This window comes from Rhodamnia argentea, chromosome 10 (genome assembly GCF_020921035.1).
Source record: "Rhodamnia argentea isolate NSW1041297 chromosome 10, ASM2092103v1, whole genome shotgun sequence".
Lineage (NCBI taxonomy): Eukaryota > Viridiplantae > Streptophyta > Magnoliopsida > Myrtales > Myrtaceae > Rhodamnia > Rhodamnia argentea.
The window spans coordinates 2,504,628-2,521,954 of NC_063159.1; the positions used below are offsets into that span (position 1 = coordinate 2,504,628).

The following is a 17,327-nucleotide window of genomic DNA, read 5'->3' on the forward strand; positions in this document are numbered from 1 at the left end:
TATCCTAACATATGAAACGATGTTTTGATAGCTCCACCAGCGCACGTAACTTGACAACTTTTTCCTTGCACTTCTTATAAATCCGTCATTCCCAATTGTATGCTCCCGTCTCCTATCCTATTATCCAAAAGCCCTTATGTTCTTGCTACTTGAACTAATTGAATTAGATAATGCAAATTGCATCTGAACAAGGATCTAACCTACGGTGCGTTTGTACGAACGATTTGAAAATATTTTCCTAAAAGATAATCGCTCGTATCACTTCAAAAATAAATGTAAAAAAATATTTTCATCACACATGAAGATGTTAATATACAAAAAAAATTTTCATCATCCACGAAAACGTTTAAGACCCAAATTATTGCGGATAATAAAATCATTGACAAATTATTTCAAGCAATACAAGTGATCATTTTTAGGAAAATATTTTCGAATCATTCGTTTTCCGCGAAACAAAAGGAACATAAGAGAAACAAGCACAACTGAACACAAGTCAATATGATTTATTTACACAATAAATAAAGCGTAAAAATGGATATTGGAAAAGAGAATCAGCTAGCATGAAGGGAAAACAGACTCAGTAAAATTAAAAATCAATAACAATGGTGGACAAAAAAATATTGAAAGAGCAACAGCACAAGGAAAGTGAAAAGAACCGAAGGAAATCAAAGAAGAGAACCACTTCCGTCGGTCTTACAAAGCAGCTATAAGTTTGCCACATTCGCGAGTCGCTCGGGATAGAGCAGTCATTCTTAGCGACAAACGAGAAAAGATGAAGTTGACTGGAGATACAGAAAAACAAGAAAAAACTTCAGATAGTGTTGTTTAGAAGACTGAAGCTGAAGTTCAACTCTCCATGAACTCCGTCTTTTATATGGATCTTTTGAAGATAAAGTTCACAAGCAATTTTCCTTCCAATTCTGAGCAAAATGGGATCATATTCATGGGTGGTTTGCTATCCTGTGAAATAACATTGATTCTCAGAACGTGCTATCTTCAATTTGATCTGGATCATGGAGCAGTATTTACATCATAGGATAGTACAAACATAATATGGTATTTGATTTGCTTTTTCTGGGGAAAGCCAAAAGTTTTGTTTAAAGGGATGAGAGAAAACAAGCAATAAAATGGGATGATCAGTAAGAAGAGACGGACTTTGACCAAAGTGGTGTATTCATCATGCATGAATGCCTTAAAATTGCAATAGATCAGGAGGAGAATCATAAAAACGATCACTTGGTATGCAAGAGAGCAACATTAGTGTCTTCTTAACAAAAAATAATGGAGTCACGTAGCTTATCAATGTTCAACTAAGATTTGTCATAAAGATAAGGAAACAAAGATGGCGAAGAAGATGCAAAGGAAAACAAGAGCGAGATGATCAAGCAATATGATGTGTGAATGAATTTTCTGATACAGTGATACTAAATAATTCAAAAGAACTGCCATAGAACCTCGATTGACAAGTTTCACAAGGAAAGAAAGCATCAATAATCCTTGAGATCATGGCAAGTTGAAGATAGCGTGGCTGTGCGGTTATATTCCAAAACTCTTGAGTTTTCTCAAATCAAGGAAGACTGATGCTAAACCTGAGAGTACACAAGCTTAGGGTGCTTAGACAGTCAAAACTAACATAGGCATACAATTTGATCCTCTGAACATGTTATTTTCAATTTGATCTGGATCATGGAGCAATATTTACATCATAGGATGGTAAAAACATAATTAATTTGCTTTTTCAGGGGAAAGCCTAAAAGTTTTGTTTAAAGGGATGAGAGAGAACAAGCAATTAAATGGGACGATCAGGAAGAAGAGATGGACGTTGACCAAAGTGGTATATTCATCATGCAAGAATGCCTTAAAATTGCAATAGATGAGGAAGAGAATCATAAAAACGATCACTTAAGCAAGCAACAGATTAGCGTCCTTTTTGCAAAAAAATAATGCAGTCATGTAGCTTCTCAATAGCCAACTAAGATTTGAGATGAAGACAAGGAAACAAACATAGCGAAGAAGATGAAAAGGAAAAGAAGGGCGAGATGAACAAGCAATATGATGTGTGAATGGATTTTGTGATACAGTGATACCAAATAATTCAAAAGGTCTACCATAGAACCTTGATGGACAAGTTTTGCAAGGAAAGCATCAATAATCCTTGAGATCATGGAGAGTTAAAGACAGCGTGGCTGTGCAGTTATATTCCAAAACTTCAATACTCAAGTTTGAGTTAGTTCAAATCAAAGAAGACTGATGCTAACCATAAGAGTACACAAGCTTAGGGTGCTTAGATAGCCCAAACTAACATAGAAATACAAAGAAGTCAAATTTGAAGTTGAAGAAATCAATCGACAATATTATCTATGAGAGCAAAATCGGCAATTCAAAGAATACACTGAAGCTGATGAAATTTCCAATTAGGTTGACTACTTACCCAAGGATCAAATTGCTGTTGTTGAAGAAATTTTTCATTCTAACAGAGTTAGCATTGATTCTGAAAAAGGAGATGAAACAACTAATCAAATAATGTACGAAGAACAATGCTGAGATTTTCTTAATCGGGTCGTGTTAAAAAAGAATAAACAATCTAATCGGTGTCACTGTCGACTTCCACCCACTTAAATGTGCAGTAGCTCCACGACATAGGCTACTGTAGTCAAAGGGCAAAAGCACACTTGAGGCACCAGAACACAGAAAGACAGGAGGCAAGAGATGCAGAGCGCATTTGAGGCACTTTGCACTCATGCACAGTGCACACGTGGTCTCATGAGTTTAAATTAGCCACTAAGAGAGAGAGAGAGAGAGAGAAAGGAGACTAAGCCGGTACTCTGCAGACCTTTTTCTCTGGTGAACAGTGACCTATGTGCAGCTGTCAGCTGCTTTTTCTGCTTCTGATAGTCTAAAAAAGCCGTGCACAGTGGTCAAATATGTCATTTTGAAAGGATAAAACAGTACTTTTATAAGCACAGCAATTTGGGTTTTCCAAAACAACTCAGCGCAAGAGGCACGAAAGGCGTAGGCCTTGCTCATACACATCTCATCGCCCTGCCTCGTGTGAGTGCTTAGGCGCCAGGCGATTGCCTTTGACTACACTAACATAGGTAAATGGAACCTAAGGACCTTTGAACTAGCTGCTGGCACTTCAACAGTCTTGTTCCTCTTAACCAAATTGTTCCATTTTTACTAATCAAAAACACAATATGACATATATTAATCGGAGATAATCCCCTCAAAAGGGGAGGTCCACAGCATATTTTTCCAATGCAATAAAGTTACACTGTGTCTATTTTAGTTAAAAACAAGAGTCATGATTTGTCTGTAGAAACTCCTGGAGAGTGCTCTCATGCTAAAACTCATAAACAGTAAGCAGGACAGTAAAATTAAAGCACTTGAATTTCTAAGACAAGACATGATATATTTTTAACCCTAATGGAATTTCCCAGTCTCACAATCCATATTAAACAAAGAATTAGCAGCCAGCCTATTACAGGTTTGGTATGCCTGCCAAGCCTCTTTTTTTTTTTTTGGTTCCGGATGTCTATGCTCATAAGAAATTGAACTACATAAAATTCTCCATAACTTGATGACAAACAAGGGACAAAAGAGGGATTTGACTAGAAATACATGGATAAGGGCTTGGTAAAAACCAGAAAATAAATGCTGAAAATGTAAATCCTGGATTTTTAGCATCGATACCCTCAGAGTACTAAAAGCAAGCATAGAAATTGTTTGATGACAACTGGGAATGGATTACTAAATGATATAGATTACTTTCCAAGTATGGAGTTGCAATTATCATTGGGAAGTCTAATAATATAATTGGCATATTCTAATTATAATCAATTACTTCATCAAACAAAATAGGTGACCCTTCTTTACTTACTGGATTAAGTGAATTTTTTACTCAATTGAATCTTTTTAAGTTGAAACTAATTATGGTTATCAAACCAGCTTAATTTCTTTAATAACTGAATTTATTTTGTGCAAACACTTAATTAAGGTTATCAATTAGGCCCTAACAGTAGTCAAACAAAGCAAATAATTGAGCAACCTACCATTGTCCCGTACATAATTCATGACCAGTGGACCAGAGAAGCTTAACCGCCATAATTAGTTCATGTCCACATATCGACAACCTTGGGATATGCACAGCCATCTTGCCACCACTCAATATCACCTTCATAATGATAGTCCTCTGATATGATCAAAGATTAGGTGTCAACAGGCTGCCCCTCAAAAGATGGAACAACACCCAAGTGAAGCAAACATGGGCTGACCTGTGCCAAAGTCCTAGCATCCAATCTACCAGAATAAGGCACCAATACTTGTTTGACGAAGAACCTTGGTGCTTTGGTCTAGTCCATGTGAAGCCACCTGACAAAAGATGACATTTGATCAAGAAAGGTGGAACAGAAGTAGGATTCATGCCAACTGAAAAAATATCATGCATAAGATGTGCAGAACATGACCAAACTCAATGCTTTTCCTCATTTTACATCTGACTGTCACTGCGTTAAAGAGAATTATTTCTAAAATTAATGTTATATAGATCTCATTGGAAGAAGCATAACAAGGAAAAACCATCACCATATACGTAAGAGCAGCATAACGTTCTTCGTTTAAGAACAGAGGCTTTCCCCTATTCAAATCAATGTCCTGCAAAGAAATAGCACAAATGATTAACATGTTAATAACTTATAGCTGACATTGACAAGACTGCAAGAACTGAAGCTTTAGAGTCATTGTGCATTGATAAGTCAAGATCTAGACAATGCAAAAATCAAATAACTGCTGAAAGCTAAGACTTTTGCATAGTGGGGCATCGACACACACTGCATCATATAATGAGCAAATGAAGCTCAAACTAGTTGCTCCCTCTCACATTTAGTAAAATACTTCTGTCATCTTTTTTGTAGAATAGCGAGGTAAATTACCAAAAAAGCACCGAGGGAATGCCAAACCATAAGCGTACCAAGCATATTGAAGTTGATTGCCATCTTGACCGTGAGAAGCTTCAGGCTAGAGTTTTGTCTACTAGTTATGTTAGGACCGGTGAACAACTAACTAATGTTTCACCACATCTCTAGGGAGTAGTAGGGTTGAGTATATCTGTAACAAGCTGGGCATGCTTGATATCCATGCTCCAGCTTGAGAGTGAGTGTTAAAAAGTAAAAGGGTAGAATGGTCTTTGGTGGTTTGTGGGTTTTGGGTGTTTACCCTAGTATGTATGTATGTCGTTCTTTTCATCAAATAAAGTTATTGAGTTCCGTTTACATATATATACATATATATAGATATATGTCTATGTATTACATATGAGTCCTCAATGAGCATGCACTTCTCAAGTTGAAGAATTTGTGGCTCATGCACAATGCCATATCCAGAAAACCGAACAATGACTTATTCACCGTCCAGCAGCAATCTCTCAAAAATGAATATAGATCCAATCATTTGCAGAAAAAGAGCAATTGAAACTACATGTATACTATACACTTTACAAAGAGTATTGAAGCCAACAGAAACAGAAGACAGCGTGAGTAATTGCAATTATCAAGTCACTCCAAATCGTATGATATATTATTTTCTTGGCTGTAAGCTGTTTGACACATTTAAAGGACTGGAAACAGCAAAAAGAGAACAATACTCTCAAGCCAAGGTAACATGTTCTTTTGATGAACTGAAGATTGTAGTGTGTTTAAAAACTTCTAAAATTATTGCTTTTCCGCTGAAACAAAGAGAGATAATACCCTCAAGCCAAGGCAACAAATTTGCATGCTCTTTTGATGGAGTGAAAGGATGTAGTGTGATTAAAAGCTCTTAAAAGTTCTCGCTTTTCCACTGGAAACATAGCTTCCCCGCCAAATAAGAAAACGCTAAAATTTAAAAACAAAATGGGAAACACTCCAAAAAGATCCTACATGTCAATGTCCACATGTTTCAAATGGTACAAGAAAAGATTGAACCGAAAGAAGAAAGGCCAAAGCCTCTACAAACACACTGGAAATGATTCTCCGACTAAAAAAAAAAAAATCAACAGTAATATCCTCCCCCTATGATCTTGCAAAGCCACATGGTAGCAAATGACGCGTGATGAAAACTTGCAGATAATAAACCAGTCCCAAAGAAAATTAGCTTAAGTGAAAGCACAAGAAATAAGCTTCATCACAAGAATGAAAAATTCAAACCATATCCAGGTTAAAAATATAACCTCTTCCCCAAATGCGTCTAAGTACGGAGATGGCCAAAGCGCTTGACGTGCAGAGCTTTGGAACAAAATCATTGTCCTCTGCCGCAAGAAAAAGAAAGTCCACAAAGTTAATAAGAGAGAGAGAGAGAGAGAGAGAGAGAGGGAGGGAGGTAGGTAGGTCTTAAATGGGACTTCCTACAAATCCATAAATAGCAAGCAGTCATACCCTGATTAGCAAGAATATTGCAATACCAGCACCACAGGCAAATGCATGACTTTGGCATCCCCTTTTCCTTCAGGAAAAGAATAGACAAGTAAGGCCAATTAAATTCAAGATTAAAACTCATGATTCCATTCCAACAGCATATCTCCATCCAAACACACTACTGCTAACTGGAGTGAATTGGGAAAACCTGCAGCATGGTTTCCATTTTGGCGAGCATAGTCTACCACATAGCAGGCACAATGCGGGTTCCTCGACAACAGTATTGCAGTCGGGGCATTGCTGCTTAATATACCTGTTCATACATTTGAAACATGAATGACGTATACTAGCAGCCAGAAAAGGCGGGACAAAAAGTGTCAGAAAATCCTGAAAGTATTTCACCATCCAAACAAACCTCTGCAGAAGGTCCTGGTATAGGTAGGGTAGTTGCATCAGCTTAAAAGGAACCACAGGGACACAGCGTACAATGCAGGTGACCCTACTAAGCCGAGTCTCATTGCAAAGATGACGAATCCACCTTGAGACAAAAAGGCGGAGCTTTTCATCTTTATATATCTTATCAATCGAGGGGATCTTGAACATCTTCTCGAGCTTTTGAATCTCATTCAGCTCTACAGAACCGTCTGAGATATGGGCAGCATAAAAAAGCCCATCTGACTCGTTACCCCTATCAAAGAGTGGGCTATGGGTAGACGAGTTCAGAAGCTTCCACAGCAATGCACATCTCCGCAAATAAGGTAAGCTCAAATTACGAACCGCATTGTCCATGCCCCATGATGGATCGACATGGTCAGAAACACCATACTTGAAATCACAACCAGACTCATTCATAAATTTGTATATGTCACTGACCAGACCGTTATGAAAACCAAATTCATCCATTTCACCACTATGTTTCCCACAAAATGAAATTATAGCCTGCATATCCATAAAATTAAACCATAAGAAATCCAACCACGTGACAACAACTATATGCCACTGCACCCCCCCCAAAAAAAGGGGAGATCAAACAAATAGAGCTCCAAATGCCGATGTAAAAGAAAAAGGATGCAGTTACAAACCTGAGTGATGGAGACAACATAGAAAAGGTGCACGAGTGATAAAAGGGACTCCTCGCATTGCAGGAAGGGACAAGGGAGACAAAAGAGGACCCACATCAGTGATGAAAAAGGGTCATGTGCAAGGACAGGATCAGCAGCTCGTTTCCAGAAATGAAGATAAGGATGTGGTGATTGCTCCTTGAAATCTTCCGAGATGCACAACATACTGCCTATGAAGTCAAGACCCACGAATTTCAACAGGAAATCAAGTGACGAAATAAAAACTAACGACATGACCCAAGTACTTGTTTTAGCTGCTTGTTCAATGCTATATGAGCAAGATGACTATACAACCAATTCTTACCTCATTTCAAACAAATATAAAAATTATGTCATACAAAATCAACTAAAAAAGGAACAAACTAAAAAGCTCTCTCAAGTCATGGCATCTACCCTAATTCAGGGAATTAGGACAGTCAGCCACCATAATGCCAAAAAAAAAAAAAAAAAGGTGGAAGGCAAACTATCCTCTACCTCACCATCAGAACTTTCCTCATTTTTAAAAGCTCGCCAACTTCTTCCTTTCTAGATGACCCATAAAAAGGAAGCAGTGATGAAAAACAAAAAAGTTTTACAGCAATTCCCACCAAGCTAGGAGTTCCTCCCTAACAGGCCCTGCCACAACCTGACTATTGTGCAAGAGCAACGAACCCATACTCCATATTTTTTGAACCTCTGAGAGAGCTAACTTTACATTAAGCCATTGGTTCCTTACTTCTCCATGTATAAAAGGGTCTTTTGGTCATCTTGAATATGAAAAACACAATAGAATTTTCCCCTTTGGTAGTGCATATTCTACTACCTTGTAAAACTGATAAGTCAACTACTAAATTTCCTAAAGAATTACAGTAAAGCTTCTTAATATTTTCTTTGACTACTTTCTGACAATCGAAGTTCAATGAATTGCAATAGGTAAAGAGATCCAAGAACAGGAAGATGAATCATCGAAACCAACACTACAAGAGAAGGCACAAATAGCAACAACATGAAAAGACTTGCATCACATACAACAATATTAAAGTCATTTAAGAATCTTTTACAGGGAAAAAAAAAACATTTCTATAGGAAAAACGTTCTTTATTTAAATAATTTATTTGCATCCCATGAAAGGACAAACTTGGGAAGAAAAACCTTCCCACCCATGTGAGGGAGAAAAAAGTTGAACTGGATTCTTCTAATAACTTAAAGAAGACATTTCAAGCTAAAACTAATATATGCATATTCAACAATGGTTTAAAGAGACTTTGTTTGCGAGAAGAAGAAAAAAAAAGTCACAATATTAAGAAGTAAAAGCTCACAGTGAGCCTGAGAATGCTCCACCACAGAAGTAATAATATTAGTAAGAGGAACTCCCCCCAAGAAGGCAAGAAGAAAGAAAAAATATAAAAGAAGAGAAATCTGAGATTCTACCAGAGGAGTGCAAAGATTTAAAGCTCCATACAGAGCGAAGAAAGAAGGTGGGTCACTGAGCAGCACATAACGAAAGTAATAGGTAAGAGGAGATTAAAAGATGTTAAGATATATTATGTCCAGTTGTCAGCATACAGTACCTCATTTAGAGGGTAGACAAATATAGAATGAGAAAAGCAAGTCATTTGGTAGGATTAAAGCATAAGATGAGAGAGGATGAGAATGCTGCTACGAAACTGTGTCCAGTCATCCACCTACAAGATAGATAAGCTGCTAATGTGATCAAAATCTTTGCTGAGGATTTACAACAAAATGAACTAACACTAATCTGGATGGAGTGATTAGAACAGATTCAAGAGGAAGAGAAATGAAATAAAAAAAGTAGTTTTTCATTGGTAGGAGGGATGGACATCCAGAGATTTGGAGAGAGGGATTTAGAGAAATTACAATCCCCAATTTCCTTGCTTTTTCCTAGTCTTCTCAAATCACTCAAAATCTGAAGGAATTTAGAGGGATTGTACTCAAGGCACGAATATTTGTCTCTCTTCCATGTATGCCCTTATTGTGATATGGACAATTGTTCTCTTTTAACAGGTAAAACAACTTTTCCTTTTGATTTCCATTTTTTCGAGTATTTTCTTCTTTTAACTTGCCATGTCATAATCCAATAGTATTTCTTATGAACAATGCATCTCTGACATCTTTGTCAAAATTTTAAAGCACTTTCAGACAAGTCACAGCAAACTTCTTCTCCTTTTCATTTATTTGTTTGATCAAGTTTTTTTCCTACAATTATTTAGGTTGTAAACATGACATGCTTCTCCTGCTCTCATGACTTTAGAAGATCAAGGAAAGTAACACGTAATTTAATCATTCAAAGAGCACGATCTTTGTTGGTTTTCTGCTTTAATATTACTGACATTAACCCCTCACCTCATAGCCAAAAAAAATAAAAATAAATAAAGATATATGTGACACAAATGTATTGTTCATTATATTCATTACTTTGAAAAATTTCCATTAGAATTTTCTCAATAAACATGAGAAAAATTAAAAATATAGCATAGGGATGTTTACATAGGTTGATTATGTAATTGTAAATATTAACATAAATATGTGTCCTCCTTTGTTGTCCTTTTTCGTTGAATAATGTGAACTTTTGATGCTACTAATCTTCTTAAATGAGTGTTCTTATAGCATTAGTTACTTTGAGTTCATTTTCAACTATATTAACTATGGAGGAGCAAAACAAAGAATTATAAAAATATAACTAGACTCCCAAATTTTTTTTTCACTTCTTCAACCGAACATGAAATGGTCAAATCCCCTTAATGTCCTTTCTTTTGTTAAGTATCTACACAACAAGAAGTCAAATCCCCTTAAATAAGCAAAGCATATCATTTACTAGAATCAGGCATCAAATAAGGGAGAAGACGAACTAAAACTAGACGAGATTTCCATACTATAATAACATTTATAACTTTTATTCCTGTTATGAGAGAATCGGGTCCAATAAAACTATTGGTTCTTCATCTCCAATCCATTTTTGCATTGATGTATCTACTATCAGAGATGGTACATGTTGCAGTGTTAAAAGGTCACCAAGGAAATTAAGAAAAGATTTTTCCATCAACACTATACACGATATAGGAGCCTGCCTAATTTTCAACTTGAGATTGACTCTTACTTCAACTTATGTTAAGTTACTAATCTATTTTTACTAGGCTATGTCGGATTAAGTACTTTTAAGATTTAACAGCAAATAAATTGATGATTTTGGATTGACAGTTACATTTTTCCAAACAAAACAATAAGACAGATAACCCCAAAATGTCCGTATTTGAATATAAAAACAGCAGTTCACTTATAACCTTATGAGTTTGACTTTACATAACATGTACATTATATTATATAGACATTCCGTTGGATATAAAATATCTCCTAGTCATTGCATAATTAATAGAACATACAATTTTTTCCATGTAAGTTGAGAATGTCATGAATGATTACACTGGAAAAAAGCAAGTTGCTCAGTTTAATCTGATGCAATTAACTTTATTTAGATACACAGCAGTTAATTTAAAACTTAACCCCCTCAGCATAGAAAGATACAAATGACTAAAAAAGATAAAGAATTAGAAGTTAAGCAAATGATATTTCCCCGCATCCTTCAACATAATGAATATACCAAGTGAAAAATAGATTTGACAAACCTGTTGTCATATGGAGAAAAGAAAACAAGGTCGATCCTATAGATATACGACAAGTATCTCCATAAACAGTCAAGGGCCAGGATATAAACGGTTCAAGCTAACAAGACATATAAAGAGGATAAAAAGATCTAATTTGATTCTCTAAGACTTACTAAGTAATGACTAAATCAGCCAAATGTATTTTCTGGACTTCGCACCATTTCCATAGATACGTTCGGAATGTTCTTAAAGATGAGCAGGAAGATAAAACTGACATCTTAAAATAAAATCCATGCATGGTCTCTTTGGCTAGTGACTCAATGCAAACAATAAAGAAACAGAGGTGAAGCATCCCTTACAGAGGATGCATGCATGAATATGATACAGTAAAGGGGGACAGACAAAAAGAAAAAAACGCAACAAATATAACACTTTGATCGTATATAACAAGGTTTTGACCCATATATATATAACACATGGTATTACCTTCTTTGCCATCACAAGAAAATGTGCGATCCGTCGAAATGCCAAAGTAGATTGAATCTGCAAAGAGCCTAACACCTCTAAATCTTTGAAGAACATCTAGGGTATCCTTAGTCCTCATGCTCTGAATGACCCTCAAAAACAATGAGAAAACAAACTTCCCACCAGATGAAATTTCCTTGAACAAGGCACTAAGGCTAAGATTTGGAGTGAGGGATGTCCTTCCGCTACGAGCAGAAATTTCAGTTGATATAAGTGAGTATCGAAGAGTATCCCACATGATAACTGAGCAAGCTGCCTTTGCAGTCCTAGATGATCTCTTCTGTTGGCCCGGAAAATACATCTTAGATAGCAGATCACAGAACAATTGAAGTTTTGATCTTAAGCTTGAGTTACTTTGAAGAGGAAAGGCTTTAAAAAGTTCCCCCTTCTTTACTAAATCAGCTGCAGATTGCAAAAGGCACAAGGCTTCCGGTAAATGAAGGGAAGTTGTGTCACTGCTTGCACCAGGCGAAGGGCATTGCGAAGAATTGAGAAATGTACTCACTGACTGCTTCCACATCATCTGACCAACACCTGGTAGGGCAGGCAAGATGGAATTTGCCAGACGACGGCAAACAGGGCATAGAAATTCACCCTAACATTGGAACGTACATATATCAGTATAGAAGAGAAGCATAAATCAAGACGGACATGTTCAAGGCGTCCACAGTTAATGATATTGATTGTCATAATAAAAGACGGTCAACTGACAGAATAGGTTTAAGTAAGAATAAAATACAGACAAAGTATCAACCAAATTTGGGGAAATTGCCATACAAACTTAACCTATTCCCCCACAACAAAAAGAATATGTAAATAAAGAGTAACTCTTGTGCTCCTTAGACTTTGTAGAACATAACCATGAAAAATTTATATCATCATCAGTGTTTAGGAAAAAAACCAAGTTTTGTTCTAGTCCCGTTTTGCTCCAATTAATATTTTGCCCCATTCAACCTCACCCAAAAAACACCAAATAGAAACAGGAAAACATAACATCCAGACAAAGCTTCTTTACTTAATTTTCTACTAAAAGTATTGACACCACTCGCTTTTTGATCAGAATCATATCTTGCTCACCTGATTTTAAAGTTCTTGACTTCATTTAAATGACCAAGTATGGAATGCCAATTGCTGTCGAAAGATTTGTCAAATTTATCCAAGTTTCAATATGGAAGAGAGTGAACCACTGTAACTTGTAGCCAAAAAGTAGGACAAATGCAATTAAAACTATGTGAAGTTCAGAGAGATAAGGACGCCACAAGTGCCATAACTTTCACACGGCGCTCACTTTAGTGTCGTAACTATATTTTTAACCACTTTAGTGCCAGAACTAAAAAAAAAAAAAAAAAACATTTAAGTTCCATAACTTTCAATCCATCACTTGAGTGCCATAACTTTTTAAATGTTCACTCAAGTGCCGGAAATTCGAAGTGACATGGCACTTTAACATTTTTAAAAATTTATGGCACTCAAGTGATCAATTAAAAAGTTATATAGCACTTAAGCAATCGAAAAAAATAAATTATAGCACTTAAGTGAGTTCCATACATAAATGATGACACTCAAGTGATCGAGAAAAAAAAAAAAATAGCACTCAAGTGAGGGCCATGCAAAAATTATGGCACATGTGATGTCCTTTTCTTGAATTTCAGGGAATATATTCACATAAATAAATTTTACAAGGAATAAGAAGATCAAATTTCAAAGAGCATATGAAATGTGACCTATAATTAATATTTACAATCAGTTCCTACCATTGAGTTTCCTGTTGAAACTATTTCATCCTTATTAGCATTTCTACTAGTAGTCCCAGACCGCCCTGAAAATGCCTTCCTTGACTGTTTTTGCAGAAAATAAAAAGCAGCAAACTAGTTTTCCTGCATCATGTACTAAGCACCTATGATCTCTAAGGCCCAACACATGGTGGACCAGAGTAGAATCTACATTCACATCTCCTGAAGTTTGTATGGTTTCCCTTTAGGTAAAAAAACCATTGGTCCTGTCTAAACAACCCCCCCCAAACCCAAAAAAACCCCCACAAAAAAAAAAAAAAAAAGAAAAGGAAAGGACTCCTTGCAATTTAGATGAAGCTCGTCTATAATAGCATTAGTATCTTTCTCTTGCACAAAAAATTACTGGCAATATCGGCAGGAATACAGAGCTGCCCATGTTGGTTGTGCCGGGGTTAACTTTTTAGGGTTTATTAAACTGAAAATGGTTTCAAAGTCACAGTCTCATCTTAACGCCTACTGGCTGAAGGCAATAAGATTGACGGGAAAGCTTGAAGAAATAAAAATGGACCTCATCTCCTGGTCCAAGAAAAGTCACTCCGACTCTTTGGCTACAATCAAGGGGGTAAAATGCTGCCATGCGAAGACAAAATAAGAGAGGGACTCTCGGGCTATGATTATAGATGATTGACAATGTCCCTTATGATTTAACGAAGACAAAATCTACTACAAGCAACGCAAGCATCTAAAACCAATATGACCATTGACCAGCAGCACTAAGTTGGTAGTTAAGAGAAATGAGATGACCACCTATGCAGTCTAAGCATTAATAATAAGAGTTAAAGGGCATGCACCTTATCGAGATTTACTATGTGCCCTCCGTCAAAGATAATTCTTCTTGTATGTCTGCAACAAATGTTACGGGAACAAGTCATATTTGTCATGAAAGAACAGTGTGGATGAAAAAGGACATTGTTAATTGATTGGATAAGCACAACAAAGAAGTTGATAACAATTTGATTTGCTTAAGCAAAGGCCCACTGAGATTAAGTCATCAAGCTGACAATATCCAGAAAGTTCACCAAACACAGCAGACAAGGACAACAATTTGAACAATGTCTGAAGCTTCACAAGAGAAGAAACTTCATGTCACCTTTCAAGGCTGAAATTCTATCAAAAAGTTGCCTTTCATTTTTTTGGCAATTTAATTACTCAAAACTGATCCTTTTCCAACCAGATGCAAACAACTATCTAGGCACTGATTCAGCCTTTTCCTTTGGGCAACCTATTGTTACATTCTATGATCTTAGTGAAGACTCTTGCAGGATTTTTCAATTTGCACAAAACTAATCAATCACTCTTATATACAATGACCATAGGTAAATGCCAGAACTTCCATTGAAGTATGACAATTTCTCAGCCTGCAATTGAAGACACTTAAACTAGACCTAACTAAGACTTTGTGCATCAAATTCCTCAAAGCAGAAATGTGGTACATTTAATCTTCAAAGCAGATTCAAGATACATTCAAAATCTGTTACCCACAACCTGTTACCCACAACCCTATATAGCGTTCTAATACAGACAACTTCACAAGGCTTAAGCTGTGCTAACATACCCCAGATGCAAGAAAAACTCACATCACATCTATCTAAAAAGAAACTACCCTATTAAAATTAAGCAAGGTTCACAAAGCAGATACTCGTCGATGGAAGTATAGCAGCTGCCTAAAAGCAGATAGCTATCACCATAGGCGTTTAATTCTCAAAATGCCAGCACAATATGAAGAACAATCATAAATAAATATTGGGGATTAATGGTGTATTTATTGTGCCTATAGCCACTCTTGGCTTTGTTTTTTGGGGTTTTTTGGTCAGAACTTCGATGACAATTTTTTTTAGTTTAAAGTACTGTGAAAAATGATATGCAAATCTACCAGCCAAAATCTATAAATTCTGAATTGCAAGGTGTTTCATGTAAAATAGTCAAAGGAATGAACCGAAAGATTTAGAAAAAGGCAAACAAGTAAAAAGTAAAAGCCCCTCCAAACAAACCTTAGCCAGACTAGAAAACTTCTATGCAAGTTATATGGTCTGTCTGGAATTACTTTCTTTTTACAATTTTCTAGTTAAAATATTGCAGCTGATGCATTTCGACATTTTAAACCCAAATCAAAATACCTGAAACTTTCGCACTATGATAATATTGACACATAATTCACTTATATTATCTTTTGCATTTGAGTAATAAATTAATATTGGTGGCAGAGCAATAAAGTAATTTTTGCTTTATTTATCCAAAACAAACAAACAAGCTTAAAATGTTTTTGGCATAAGTTACGGAAGTGTCACCACATAGCCACTCATCCCTAGAGGTCAAGTATGTTCTCATTCTTAATTTCTATTTCCTTTTTTGATGTTGTGACAACAGTGATGACACTCGTCAGGTGATGGGTGTTATCACTGCATAGTGCCAACAGCGTGTCCACTATTGAGCCAAAACATACCTAACGGGTGTTATCACTGCATAGTGCCAATAGCGTGTCCACTATTGAGCCAAAACATTTTTCTCACCATCATAGCAACGAGTATTATCGGCAGCCACCACTTCCACTACATAGGGACCACTACTGGCCAGTACATAAACTTCCCATCAAGGCATCCCATAGCTAACATCTGATGCAGCAGAATTTTGAACTCATGCATAATAGGACATTTATTAAACCTCAAACATAAATAACATGATGGACCAGTTCATCCTTTTCTATCCTCCAGTTGCCATCAATGACTATGAAACCTAACCACCATCAAAGTCATATCACCAAACAAAGGACAAGAAAAGAAATTTCCAGAAGAACTAACCTTTCCTTCAATGAAGATAGATAGAGTTCCAGGCATCCCTGATGCACGGCGTGACCACAGGAAGAAAGAAATATTCCATCACAATCAACTGGACCAAAACCATCATATGCTGACCCTTGTTTAGCACTTTCTTCTGAGGTCTCATCACTGTGCAAGTGTTCAGAAGCTGACGCATCTTTTGCTCTATCTCCTGAAAGGCAAGCTATATACTTTGCAAGCAGAACAGTTTCAGCATCTCCAAAATCCCCTGCAACCTCTTGAGATGAAATAGTTATATCTCCCTTGACTGACTCTAGAAGATTTGTATTGTTATGAACTTCCCTTCGAACAATTTTGTACATATCTTCCTCCAGTGTCTCAAACATATATACAGTGCATTCATTTTTATCATCAGACATCTGTGGCACCTCAAGGTTTCTCAACGAAGGGAAGCAAGCCCTGATAAACTCCATGAAAGCATTGACTTCAGCAGGCTGGGCATTATGCATGAATTTATCTATAGTATTGCGAACCAACCGAACTAACTTAGAAGGTGGATCTACTTCTGAACGACTGGCCGCCCTAACTTCAACTCCACATTGTTCAAATTCCTTGTTCTTCTCGATCTGCACTCTTTCCTTCTCTAGCTGTTGAACCCTATCCCATGATGGGGGTCCTCTGTCAACAAGACTTAGCAGCCTAGATTTCTTATATCAGGAACAAAAACAAACATTAATTTTGAGAAGATATGAACTGGTGGAAAGAGAAACAAAAGAAAAGTATAACTTGTTACCTGGAGAAAAATTAAGAAAGAGAGAGGATTCTCTGGATTAGAATCATGGCAAAGAGAGCAAACATCTTGAACACATTCTCTGGTCTCATTAATAGCAGCTGAACGAGTTGCCTCTTCCGCAGAGGATAAGCCCTCATCAGTTGAAATGCTTGCTAGAAACTTGGACTGCTCAGCTCTCATTCTTGCCTGCAAAACAAACTTCAATAAGCCAAATAGGTTGAAGCAAATTTGTGCTGGTAATACAGCAACCCATGTAGCATACTTTTAGTCTCATATGCAACAAATTCAGTCTGGATGCAAACATGCTCCACCAAATTTGGAGTATCT

General features: G+C 36.6%; 1 protein-coding gene across 3 annotated transcripts in view; it reads right to left on the minus strand.

The window, feature by feature from the left end:
* LOC115739840 (E3 ubiquitin-protein ligase PRT6) overlaps positions 1-17,327 on the minus strand; it is a 29,775-nt gene that overhangs the window by 1,069 nt on the left and 11,379 nt on the right. For 2 of the 3 annotated variants that reach the window (XM_048271697.1, XM_030673120.2), the window contains 12 exons: positions 17,001-17,186; positions 16,229-16,914; positions 14,222-14,273; positions 11,599-12,232; positions 7,472-7,680; positions 6,805-7,328; positions 6,598-6,702; positions 6,411-6,477; positions 6,206-6,283; positions 4,585-4,653; positions 4,275-4,371; positions 4,053-4,192 (listed from right to left, as the gene is read on the minus strand). In XM_048271697.1, coding sequence (XP_048127654.1) covers positions 4,300-4,371; positions 4,585-4,653; positions 6,206-6,283; positions 6,411-6,477; positions 6,598-6,702; positions 6,805-7,328; positions 7,472-7,680; positions 11,599-12,232; positions 14,222-14,273; positions 16,229-16,914; positions 17,001-17,186 — 2,682 coding nt within the window. In that variant the 3' untranslated portion in view covers positions 4,053-4,192; positions 4,275-4,299. The remainder of the gene's footprint in view (positions 1-4,052; positions 4,193-4,274; positions 4,372-4,584; positions 4,654-6,205; positions 6,284-6,410; positions 6,478-6,597; positions 6,703-6,804; positions 7,329-7,471; positions 7,681-11,598; positions 12,233-14,221; positions 14,274-16,228; positions 16,915-17,000; positions 17,187-17,327) is intronic. The other variant, XM_048271696.1, reaches the window with a different exon arrangement.